Source organism: Pseudorca crassidens, chromosome 7, assembly GCF_039906515.1.
Source record: "Pseudorca crassidens isolate mPseCra1 chromosome 7, mPseCra1.hap1, whole genome shotgun sequence".
NCBI lineage: Eukaryota > Metazoa > Chordata > Mammalia > Artiodactyla > Delphinidae > Pseudorca > Pseudorca crassidens.
Genome location: NC_090302.1, coordinates 105,750,334 through 105,762,472, shown reverse-complemented (window position 1 = coordinate 105,762,472; position 12,139 = coordinate 105,750,334). Strand labels below are relative to the sequence as shown.

Below are 12,139 nucleotides of genomic sequence, written 5' to 3'. Positions count from 1 at the left end.
AAAATTAGTTTAGGCAGGTCTATGGAAAGAGGAGAAATTTTTTGTCACTAAATGATTTCAATTTGAAAAAATTAAATTTGAAGGAGAAGCTAAGTTTCAGACTTTATGTAGGGCTAGTATTTGAGGGGGTTAACAGCTTGGCAAAATGAAACTCTGGCAAGTTCTCCAGAGAAAAGGCCACCAGCCCCGTCTCTGGGAAGCTGTGGAGTGGGGAGAGTACTACAGCCATGGGAGGGAAAACAAAAATAGAAGTCTTAAGAGCAAAATCACATGACAAAAAACACAGGGCAGGAAAGTAATTATTGTTTTTGTGGGGCTTTTTGGCCATGCCACATGTGGGATCTTAGTTCCCCAACCAGGGATCCAACTCTCGCCCCCTGCACTGGAAGCACGGAGTCTTAACCACTGGACATCCAGGAAAGTCCCAGAAAAGTAATTACTGTTGATTGGAACCTAAGAAACTAAAATAAGGGGTGGCGTGGAGGTGCATTCACAAGGCACACTTTTCTGGCACTGCTTTGCTTCTTACTGGTTGTTTTGCCTTTACTTATCTCTCTTTTCTCCCAATCTGCTTTTCTCGTCACATTTGTTACCTCGGGGGTGAGACGACTTCAGCCCCCAACCCCACTGGGGTGTGACCCAGTCCTCTTCAGTTTCACAGTCTAAGTTTTCCTGTCTTTTTCCACCTTATTTAATGTTGCTTATCTCTGAAACAGCTCTGTGTTATCTCCTGGAGTGGGAAAGCTGGCTGCTTCAGCCCATTTTAAGGACTTTCTATGAGAAGACTGTTTTTACAAAGGTTACACTGGGGAAGCCGAATGGAGAAGGACTCCCAGTGAGATTGGGAGCGGTTCCAATAGTATTTGTTGAGTTGACGGAACTGGTATTTTCACCACGTGATATTTTCCCGTACCTGGTATGCTTCAGCGTGAGAGCCATGCCTAGATAGTCTTAAGCCTGGGCAGAAAGTTTTCCTAGGCCTCTCATTCCTGTGTCTCAGTTACTAGCATCTCCCCTGGGGCACCATGGAGGATGAAGTTGGAGCTGGTCCACCCTCAAATTGGTACTGTTCTGGATTTTATCTTCCTGCCCTGAACAGTGAGATGAACATACTTTTAATCCTCATTTTTTATGTCCTCACTAGAAAGCAGACAGGGTTGTTCCAGAATGGATTTCCTGTGTCATAGAAATCACAGAAGCATAAAAGGAAAAACCAGATGTGCACAGAGAGCCTGCCTGGGCTTACACATTCTTTCATACCCAGAGTTATAGGGCTTTATGGTCTGTCTTCCCAAAGTCAGCTCATTTTTTCCCCTTGTGAATATGCACTGTTTCTTGTATTCCCAGTTTCAGAGCTAGGAAGAAGTAAGCAAGGATCTGGGTGTTTATGCACTGGGGTGTGTCTGTGAGTATCCTTACACATGTGGGAGCTTGTTTGTTAAAAAGTATGGCTGTGCAGATGTAAGCAGCTACTCCAGGGACACCCTTAAGCTTTGAACAGCCTACTCGCAACCTGTCAATCCTATCTCTTCAATGAAATGCAAAGCCCACCTTCTCCTGGAAAGCCTTACAGATTGGGTAGATCAGAGGGAAGATGCCAGTTGCCTCAGGCATAACTGCAACCGACTTTCTCTTTATTATTATTTAAAAAATTTTTTTCTATTTGGCTGCGTTGGGTCTTCGTTGCTGCGCGCGGGCTTTCTCTAGTTGCGGCGAGTGGGGGCCACTCTTCTTTGCGGTGCACAGGCTTCTCATCCCGGGGGCTTCTCTTGTTGAGGAGCTTGGGCTCTAGGCGCACGGGCTTCAGTAGTTGTAGCACGTGGGCTCAGTAGTTGTGGTGCATGGGCTTAGTTGCTCCTCAGCATGGGGGATCTTCCCAGACCAGGGATCAAACCCGTGTCCCCTGCATTGGCAGAAGGATTGTTAACCACTGCGCCACCAGGGAAGTCCCTGATTTTCTCTTTTGAGCTCCTGACTCTTGTGCCTTTTAGAATGAAAAGCTTAAACTAGGTGTTGGGTCTGTTTTGGTCACTAGGACACATTGTACTTTTTCTAAATCAAAAGAAAAGGATAAAGTCTGCTACAAATGCAAAATTTGCAGTATTATCCTTTTCATTTGAAACTCATAGCCTGGTTTGAGGTTGTGATATGGAAGCTGTGTTTCAAACTGTGTATCACTGAGGTAATAGATGTCCCTGGTCTAAGTGGATGAGAAGCAGAGTGGCAGGCGATTGGGCTGCTGGTATCCTGATGCCCTAATGTAGGAGAGCTAAATTCTGGAGGGACTAGTTGGGATTAAAGCAGTGGATAGGAACCTGTTCAGGGATAACTTTTTGGTAGTCTAACCAGATCCTTGATTCGTGATTCTTTCTTTCTTCTTTTAAAATATTTATTCATTTGGTTGCACCAGGTCTTAGTTGCGGCTCTCAGGCTCCTTAGTTGCAGCTCATGGGCTCCTTGGTTGTGGCATGCAAATCTTAGTTGCAGCATGCATGTGGGATCTAGTTCCCTGACCAGGGATCAAACCCGGGCCCCCTGCATTGCGAGCGTGCAGTTCTATCCACTGAGCCACCAGGGAAGTCCCTCGTGATTATTTCTTGAATGTTTACCATATGCTAGACACTGTTCTAGAAGCTGGGGATAGACAGTAAACAAAACTACAGTCTCTACTATCCTTGAACTTATAGTCGAGTGGGTGGAAACAGGCTGTCAGGTGGTGATAAATGCTAAGAAGGGGAATAAAGCTGGGCCAAGGGATGGTTGGGTGGTGCTATCTAGATAGGTTAGTGAGGGAATGTCTTTCTCATAAGCGTGCTTTTGAGCAGGGACCTAAGTCAAGTGACGGAGCTGGCCATGTGGATATCTGGAGGAAGATCATTCCAGCCCAAAGGGACAGCCTTAAAAAGACTGAATTGGAAGTGGGTCTGAGGAAGAGCAAGGGGGCCAGTGTGGCTGGCACTGGGGGACCCAGGGAAGAGTGGTGCGTGGTGGGACCAGAGAGTTGACTGGGGGGCCTTGCAGTGAGGGAGGTGGGAAGCAGTTGAAGGTTTTGAACAGAATGGTAATGTGATCTGACTTAGGTTTTAAAAGGATCACTCTGGCCACTACGGTGTTGAGCAGAGTGTAAGGAGGCAACAGAAAAAGCAGGGAGAGCTGGTAGAAGTCTATTGTGGAAATCCAGCTCAGAGAGATGGTGGTCCGCCTAGTGATGGAGGGCTGGAAATGGAGGGATGTCACTGATTCTGGATATATATCCTAGATGGAATCAACAGGATTTTCTGGTGGATTCGATGTGTAGTAAAAGAAAAAGAAAGGAGTTAAGGATTAAAGAAAGGACTCCAAGGTTTTCTTGTTTCTTTGTTTCCTGAGCAACTAGAAAAATGGAATTGCCATTTACCGAGATAGGGAGAAGCCGATTTGGGAGGGAAATCAAACTCTGGTTTTGGACGTGGACATTTGAGATCCAATCTGATATCCAAGTGGAGGTGTTAGGTAGATCATTGGTGTTCAAGAAGCCAGGTTAGGTATAAAGTGAGGCTCTGGTGGAACCTGAAAACTCAGTTCATTCCATAGGCTGCGTCCCGTTCTAAATAAGTGGTTAGAAAGTCTTCACCAGCCCTGACATCTTCTCAGCATGAGGCACGCTTCCAACTAGGGATTGCCTGGACCGTGGATGGAAAAGCTCTAGTCACTCCCCAGGTTTCAACCAGCAATTCATTACTCACCAGTGTTTAGCAAGTGCCTACCCCACGCCCAGCACTCTGCCAAATGTTGGGTATTCCATGGAGACAAGACACACTCCTTGTCCTCCTAGGATGTTCAGTGTTGTGGGAAATTAGGACAAGGGAAGGGAGATTCCGGTCCAATGCACTGGGCTGGAGAGTGAGTATAGGTCCTACTGGACTTAAAGGAGAGGCACCTAATCCAGCCTTGGAGGCGAGAGAAAGTGCTATCTAAGCTGACTCTGAAGGATAGCCAGATAAAGACATGAGAGAGGGGGTGGAGGGTGTTCTGGGGCGGAGAGAAGAGCATGGGTCAAGCAACGAAAACGTCTGTTCAGGCAAAGGACAGAAGTTCAGTTTAGCATGTATGGAGCGCAGAGTGAAGGGGCTGGAGGCGGAGAGCCGCAAGTAGTAGCTGGAGAACTAATTAAGAGCCCCACCATGAAGGATCTTAATGAGCAATGCTGGGACTTTATTATAAAAGCTACAGGAAGCCTTGGAGGAGTTTGAAGCAGAGGAAAGAGGCTGGTGTAAAGCATGGATTGGAGGGAGGCAAGCCTGGAAAGTGTTACATCAGGGGATGGGAGATTGTGGCAATTTCAGACTCACAGTGCCCTGAAAATCTCCTCTAAATGTGTCCATATAACATGAGACGAGGCCTGGGTCTGCTTTGCTGAACCCCAGCTTAATGGGAGATGCTCTCTGAGAAGCTAATGACTTTGATGGAAAGGAGGTACCAGATGCCTACATTTTAATAGGAGGCCAAGGTAAGGGGCAGTTCTAGGATGGGACAGCCTCCAGGGAGGGCGAGCTCTACTCTGGGGGGTGGGGCTGGAGCCAAGATTGGAAACCAACCAGTTAGAGTTTTCTAAGCACCTCCTGCTTTATGTCCTGTGTGCTGCGCAGTATGTGTTTAGGACAGGGCCTGGAGTCCCTGTGGAGGTTCTGAGCGCTGGGTGTGTGTTTGGGAATGGATGCTTGTGAGGGAAAGTTCTCAGTCTGTGTTAATGTGCAAAACTGTGGAATGCATACTGACAAGTACATACCTGCAGTCAAAGGGGATATTCATTCAATATATGCTGTAAGAGAGCACGTGCCTTTTGATGGTCTGTCTCAGACAGAACAAGCTCTGGGTTCTGTTCAAATTTAGAGACTCTTTTGGTTCACGCTGCACACAGCAGGCACTCACATAGTTGTCAAACGAATGATTGTTTCCATTTTACTAAAGTTTGATCGTTTTAGGAAATATACAGGTTGGGTTACAAGTTTGAACTGGATGTTTTAAGAAAAATAAACTCACAGCCAGGCACCAACATCCATTTACAGAGTCTAGCAGTTTAAATCCTGGAATGGAATTATATACTAGCTGGAGTCCTATCTCATGTCAAAAGCTTTTGCTATTTCATTTCATTCAACAAACATTTACAGAACACCTCAGCCGGGCGGCACTGGGTGTTGTTGCTGGAACTCATTTCCCTTGCCTCTGTGCCACCTTAGTCTGGGTGCTGCAATTAAAGCTTAATTATATGCTATCTTGTATTGTTCCTTAATTGTTGCATGTGCATTCATCTACTTCCACCTAGGCTGGATATTCCTTGGGGGCAGGGACTATGTTATAAACTTCAGGATAGGTGAGGGACTTAGCAGAGAGCTGAATCTGCGGAAGTGAGTAAACACCCACTGTTTGAGGAAAAAGGGAAACAGAACCAAAAGCTATTTGTGACTTGTAGTAATACATAATATATCATAAGATACCTTAATAATTAGGGCACATACATCGGTTGTTAATTAGGTAAAATATTCCTTTAATAATAAAATGTAAAATTCGAATCTGCATTTTCATGTTAAGGGCAGGCTTTGCATATTAATATAATTGCTGTGGTCCCCCAAATGCTTTCATTCTTGTGCTCTCGAATGCAAACAAGAATGTTTCCTTGAGGATGAGAATTAAAAGGTAGAACCAGTCTTTGGTGAATTATTCGATGGCAGAATTAGCCTATAGCAGGATTTCTCAACGATGTCACTATTGACAATTCAGACCAGGTAATTCTTTGTTGTATGGGGCTGTCCTCTGCATTGCCGGACGTTTAGCAGCATCATTGGCCTATACCTATTAGATGCTAGGAGCACCACTACCCCCAGTTGTGACAATCAAAAATGTCTCCAGACATTGCCAAATGTCTCCTGGGGGTAAAATCATCCCCAGTTGAGAACTAATGTCCTATAGGAATTTTTTTTTTTTAGATTTTTTTCTTTCGTAACAAATGGTGGACGGTGGGGGAAGGGAAATAATATCTAGTGTTTATTTGGTGTGAGCTAGGCAGTATACCTATGTTTTTTATTTCATCTTACAGATAAAGATGCTGAGGTTCAGAGAGATAAAAGAACCTGCTGAAGATCACAAAACTAGTTCAGCAGTAAAATCAGGATTGCAAACCAGGCTTGTCTGACTGCAAAGCCTTTAGTCCTTTCCTACACACTCCCCACTGCCTCTCTGCAGGAAAAACAGCATACCTCAAATTGAAGGTGAACTGACTGCAAACTCAACAAGTATGTCCAAAAATATTTTAAAACTTCTGGGGGGAGGGGATTTATTTCTTTTATCCATTAAACTTATTTGAATATTACTCTATATGCTCACACATATCGGTACTGGGGCTTCTCACTACCGTGTGGCTCTGGTCTTATCTCTGAAAAACACAGAGCAACACAATGGCTCAGCTTCAATTCTCCTTGTTACAAATTATACAAAAGCCAGAGCCTAACGGTGCCAAAAGCAACTGGTATTGTTTACATAAGGGCTGAAGACTAATAGTTAACTTTCTCTCACGTTAATTCCAGAAACAGCAAATAACGCCTCACTTTACAACTACAAACGAGTGAGATCGAGTAAAATGTCATAAAATGGAGAAGGCATTAAAGCAAAGGAAGATGGAAAGGTTGGTTCCAGCGTTCCCTCCCTCTCGCCTTTCGCTCACGCTCGGCGGCTCGGGGCGGCGCGGCCTGGGTCTCGACCGCCCCCGCCAAGCGCCCGTCGGAGGCGCCCGGAGCCCGCTGGCGGCATTTCCCGCCTTGGGGCGAGCTCGGCCTCTCTCGGAGAAGCCTGTCCCGGAGCCCGGCCTGGAAAAACAACAGCAAGAAACTTTGGCTCGGTGGCCGGTTCAGTGAAAACAGGCTAAGACTCAAGTTTGGTTCGGGGCTGCAGCCGCCGGGTCCGGTTTGGGGGTGGGGGCGGGGGCGTCACCACTCGGTCAGGTTCAAGTGCGCATGTGCGCGAGGAGTCGCTCGGGCACTTATTGAGCGCCCACTGTCTACGAGCGGCCGGGGGTGTGTACGCCGGGCGCGCGCTGGGGGGGTGTTGGGGCGGGGGTCGCGGGCGCGCGTGGCCGGCGAGGCGCCCGCAGGCGGCGTGCGCGCGCGGCGCCGGGGGAGGGGGGCGGGGGATGGAGGGCGGTGGGGGGGCAACGGAGGGAGGGCGGCGAGGGGGTGTGTCCCCCGCCTCGCCCCGGCGCTCGCTGGCTGGCGCGCGCCTCCGCTCCCTTCCCGGGCGGGGAATCCGGGCCGGGTTGTGGCCGCGGCCGCGTACGTGAGCGCAGTGTCCCGGAGAGGGAGGGCAGGCCGGCCAGGTGGGCGCGAACGGAGCCTCGGCGGGCGGGCGGGCGGCCGGAGCGGAGCCGGGCGGTGGGCCGCGCCGGGCGGGCGGGGGCCGCGGCAGCCGCAGCCCCGAGCCGAGCCGAGCTGTCCGAGCGGGAGCTGCCCGGCCCGCGCCACCGCTCGTGGCGGGGCGAGGTGAGCTGAGCGGGGACCTCGCGGCGCTGCAGCCCAGGGACGGGGGCGGCCCGGGAACTTCCCACGCTCCGCACGCCCGTGGGGGCCGGGCCGGCGACAGGAGGGCCCGGGAGGCGGGCGCCGCCGGGGCAGCGGCCGGTAGGGCCGCGGGGGCGCTGCGGCAGTGGCCGCGCCGGCCGGGAGAGGGTGGCCGCCCGCCCTCCCGTGCGCCGCCTTGTTTATCTCGCCCGCCGCCGGCGCTCGCCGAGGAATCCCCTCCCCAACTTTGAGCGCTGGCCGGGAGTCGCCTCTCCGCCGGAGGGTGACCTGCCCCCTCCCTGACCCTTTCCGGCCGGGCCGCCGGCCCAGTTCTCCCGGCGCCCCGCGCGTTCCTGCCCGCTCCGCCGAGCGGCCGGACGGGCGAGTGCCGCGCTCCGGGACGCGCGGCGCGACACACCCTCCACCTCGGGGACTGGCCCCCACCCTCCCGGTCCCCTTCTGCCCTTCTGTCCACCCCGCTTGCTTCTGCGCGTCTTCACCCTGCCTCTCCTCGCCGGCGGCCCCTGACCCTCCTCAGTACTGGCACTGTGGGCATGTGCGGTGCCCGGGTGGGGGCCTGGACTGGGAGTTTGTCATGTGCAATCTCAAAGGCAGCATTTTCTTTTCTGCCTGGGAATTCAGGGCTCAGCGCCTTCACTTTGGGACGGACGCAGTAACCTACAGAAGCCCACCTGCCAGGCGGCGAGGGGTCCCGCTGCCTCCTTGATTGCAGGCAGCCTGGGCCAATGCTCGGTGGCTTTGGAGCGCTTCTCGCAGGCCAGCGTTCTCATGCCAGGCGGCCAGGTGCAGGGGTTACCTACAGGCCATCGGTCCGTTCTTTACACCCCCTTTTCTAGGAAAGTGTATTTGGTGCATTTTGCCTGGAAGTGAGTGATCAACAGGTATTGAAGGCCTTTTCGACACCCTCCTAAGATGTTGTGTAAACAGAGGTTCTGGGTCTCAGGGAACTTGAAACACCAGGAAACATAGCAATTAAGTTCAACTCCACAGGTACCTCTGGGGGGCTGCTGCGTTCTCAGCACCATGCCAGGTTCTCTGGGAGATAAAAGACACTCAAGAAATCTAAGGCCTCAGAAAGCCTACTGACCAGGTAGAAGTGATTTGAGAGCTCAAGTTCAGATTAATGTGCACAGACTGCGTAAGTGATTGCAAATGCTGGGGGACAGGGGGACTGTCAAAGGCAAGGTCAGGGTTGGGGAATGGACTTAGAGTCCTAAGTTAGGAAATAAGTTATGCACGTGAAGGATAACTGGCAAAGGCCAAAGGCACGGGAGGAAGAAGTAACCGGTGTGAGAGGTCAGAAAGGGACTATGGAGGAGAAGAGGTTCAAACAGTTATCTCAGTGAGGAGGATGCAAAAGATACATGAGATGATTCCCTCCAGGGTTTATAACCTCGGGGGGCGGGGGGACAGAAAGACTTGAGCACGGGAAATAAGACCTCAAGATAGGGCACAATGACCTGGCAAACTGCGAGGTGTAGAATAGGTGCTGTTGGCGTTCAGAGAAGGAATACGGTAGGAATCACCAAAACTGTATTTCTGGAGTGTGAGACCTTTGAGATGGGCCATGAGGTGCAAATGAACATGACTCTTCCTGAGAGACAAGGAGATGGCCTTGGCCAGACCACGGGATGTTTCCTGAACAGTAGGAGATAAAGAGAGAGAGGAACAATGGTTGAGCTTGTGAACGTCCTAGAAAGCCAGACTGGGGGATTGCATTTTACCTTGTGTGTCCTGGGGAGATAGTAAAGGCTTCTGAGCCAGAGACTGATGTAACGAAAGGGTATTTGGGAAGATTTTTAAAAGTAATGTTAGGAGACAAATCAGTTAGTAGGCTGTTAGAGTTGTGGAGTGTCCAGGGCTTGGACTGGGATAACTGGAAATGGAAGACAGGGTGGATTTTAGAAGCATTACTGTTGAAATAATCTGTTGACAGGGGCAGGGTGAAGGAAGGAGATGAATGGAAATTAATTCTTTGTGGAAATTGATTACACGCCAGGGCCTTGGAGCTGCTGTAGTTGGTAACTTGAGAAATCGGAAATGTGTGTTTTGGAGAGAAGTAATTGACACTCAGGCTGCAGGGAAGTTTCTTGTGTTTGCCAAGACGTGGAAACATAGGTGTCCTGCTAGCAGCTGTGGCTCTGAGGTTGGTGGGAAACCAGGGTGTGTAGGGTGGAAAAGGCTGCCAAAGCCGGGGAGGGAAGGCACTCCGAGGAGTGTCTTCTTGGTCATGGGGTGGGGGGCAGTAGAGGATGCTCGTGAGGGGGACTGGGGGTCTGAGTTGGAAGGCTCTGTTCTGTCTTGCCATTCAGAAGATACCACCTGGTCCTGAACATGAATTTGGTAAAGCAACTCGGAGGAAATGAGGCTCCAAGGAGGATGGGCCACTTCTTCCGCTAACCAGGAGGGTGGGATTGGAGGTTGGAGGGAAGTAGAATAGAATTCACTAAGCACATACATTGCTGGGCTCTGAAATGACGTTGAATTTTGCTCTCCACCGAGACCTTCAGTCTAGTGCTGTTGTCCCCTTGTAGATGTGCATGGGGGAAGCAACAAGATGAGGGGGCAGCAAGATGATCTAAAAGAGGAAGGAGATTTTGGGCCTAGGGATAGTGCCTTTCCCAGGGCCAGGTCCCTCCTAACCAGAGAGAGCCCTTGCCAGTTCCCAGGAAGCCAGCGACCAGCCCGCAGAGTGGGAGCTGGGGTTTCTCCTGAGCTCTGAATTCTGCTTTCCTGTTGCAAGGGTGACTTAGGGTGATTTGCTGAACAAATTCCCTAAGCCTCAACTTGCAGCATCTGAGGGCTGGTGAATTTGAAGGGTGATTGCAAAAAGTTGCAGAATGAGCGAGAATGTAATTGCAGTTACTTAGCCTCCCTGTTTCTCTGAGATGCAGGATCAGTGAACTGGCAGGGGAAGCTGACTCGTGTGGGGAGAGGTAGCAGTCAGATATTTTTTTCTTTTTAGAGAATATATGACTGTCAAAAAAAAAAAAACAAAAAACGTTGCGTGAAGCACTGGTGGAGCTAATCTACTCGTTAGAGAGCGCTGTTTTCTACACTGTTTCGACCATGACCTACATTAGGAAATAAAATTTACATCATGACCTAGTATACTCAATCATGTATGTAAAAATCTAATTTAAGTTCATGAGTACTACCTCTTTTGCTTGGTGCAGTCTCCTCTGGTACTTTTATTTTCTATTCCATTATTTTTCATTTAAAAATGCTTATTGTTTCCCACTAAGTCGATGTAACCAGTCTGTAATGGATCGTAACTCACAGTTGGAAAAACAGCTATAGAGCATTTTCATATCTAGGAAGTACTTAGGAAGCTGCACCTGGGCAGAGCTACGCTTAGTCGTGCTGGAGGTGGAAGGAAGCATGAGGAAGGGATTGAGGGATAGGAGAGATAGGATCCACCTGTGATTAAGGAGCAAGGCAAGATGACGAAAGGCCAAGATGAAAAATAAGTAGCCGTAGGGCTCAGGAGAAGGAGCCATGCTTGTTTGGCTTGGAAAAACTTTCTGGAATAGGGAAGGAAGTCTGGGAAGAACCCTTTGGGGTGTCTCATGGTGCCACACAGGTGGGGTGTGTATCACGGGCCACAGCTTGGAGTTAGGGGTGTACATAGTGTGCGGAAGAGTGAAGAACAGAGGTCCTTGGGAGAGGAGGGAGCCGTCAGGCTGGACAGGTTGGTTAGGATCAAAGGGCGGTGGAAGGGTTGTAAACGGGAGGCCCGAAGAATGTGTTCAAACCTTCAGATGAGTTGTCATTGGGACCACGCAAAGGTCTTCAAAAATTAGGAGCAATCCAGAAAACCTCTGGAGTTGGGACTCTGGTAAAGAGTCGGAGCAGGCAGGTCTGTGCAGCTGAGTGGCGGCTGCCCGCTGTGGGCGGGAGATGGCCCGGGGCCCCCAGCCGTCCCAGTTCCCGTTCTCTCTGTTGCCTCAGTCCAGTCGAAGTCAATTCCCTGCTCAGCCCTGCAGGCCTCTGGGTTTGTGACCTGAGTTTTCAAGAGGCTCGAAGGCCAAATAGGGACTTTGGGATCGCGTCCCTGGCTCTGGGTGGCCACCGCAGGGATTCGGGTAGGAGTGTGACATGGAATCTTAGAGCCTTGTGTGCAAATGATTTGTTTTGGGCAGGTGGGCAGGTGAGGAGCACTTTCTGAGTTGCTGCCGGCTGGCACTGTGAAATATTTTTCTGATGACTGGAATGGTACTAATTAGAGACGGCTTTGGGCTGTATTCTCTATGGTGAAGCCAATTTCTAGCGACCCCAAGATCTCTCAGGCCTTGTCATTTTCCACTTCAGGCTGACCTGGTTAGCTGGTGGCTCCTGGCACGTATCCTCTGAGAACGATGTCGGGGTAATAACTTGGTGAGATGTGAGTCATGGCTGCCAAGTGCCGCAAGACATTAGATTCTCAGGAGCTTTGGTTCTGTGAGTCAGTAATAAAGGAACGGCAAGGAGAGGGGCTGTGTCACTTCTTATTTCCTTCTTCCTAGGATGGGCCCGGGGGTAGGCTTCCAGGATCCAGAGATTGAGAAGCCAGGATTCGTAGTGACCACGGGATAATTGGTTCAAGGTGT

At 50.2% G+C, this 12,139-nt stretch overlaps 1 protein-coding gene across 5 annotated transcripts in view; it reads left to right on the top strand.

Moving 5' to 3' along the window:
• Positions 1-6,130: 6,130 nt before the first annotated feature.
• ZNF395 (zinc finger protein 395) overlaps positions 6,131-12,139 on the top strand; it is a 40,205-nt gene continuing 34,196 nt past the window's right edge. The window contains exons 1-2 of one of the 5 annotated variants that reach the window (XM_067745260.1): positions 6,131-6,272; positions 6,564-6,661. In XM_067745260.1, coding sequence (XP_067601361.1) covers positions 6,627-6,661 — 35 coding nt within the window. In that variant the 5' untranslated portion in view covers positions 6,131-6,272; positions 6,564-6,626. The other 4 variants (XM_067745261.1, XM_067745264.1, XM_067745263.1 and 1 more) reach the window with 4 other exon arrangements.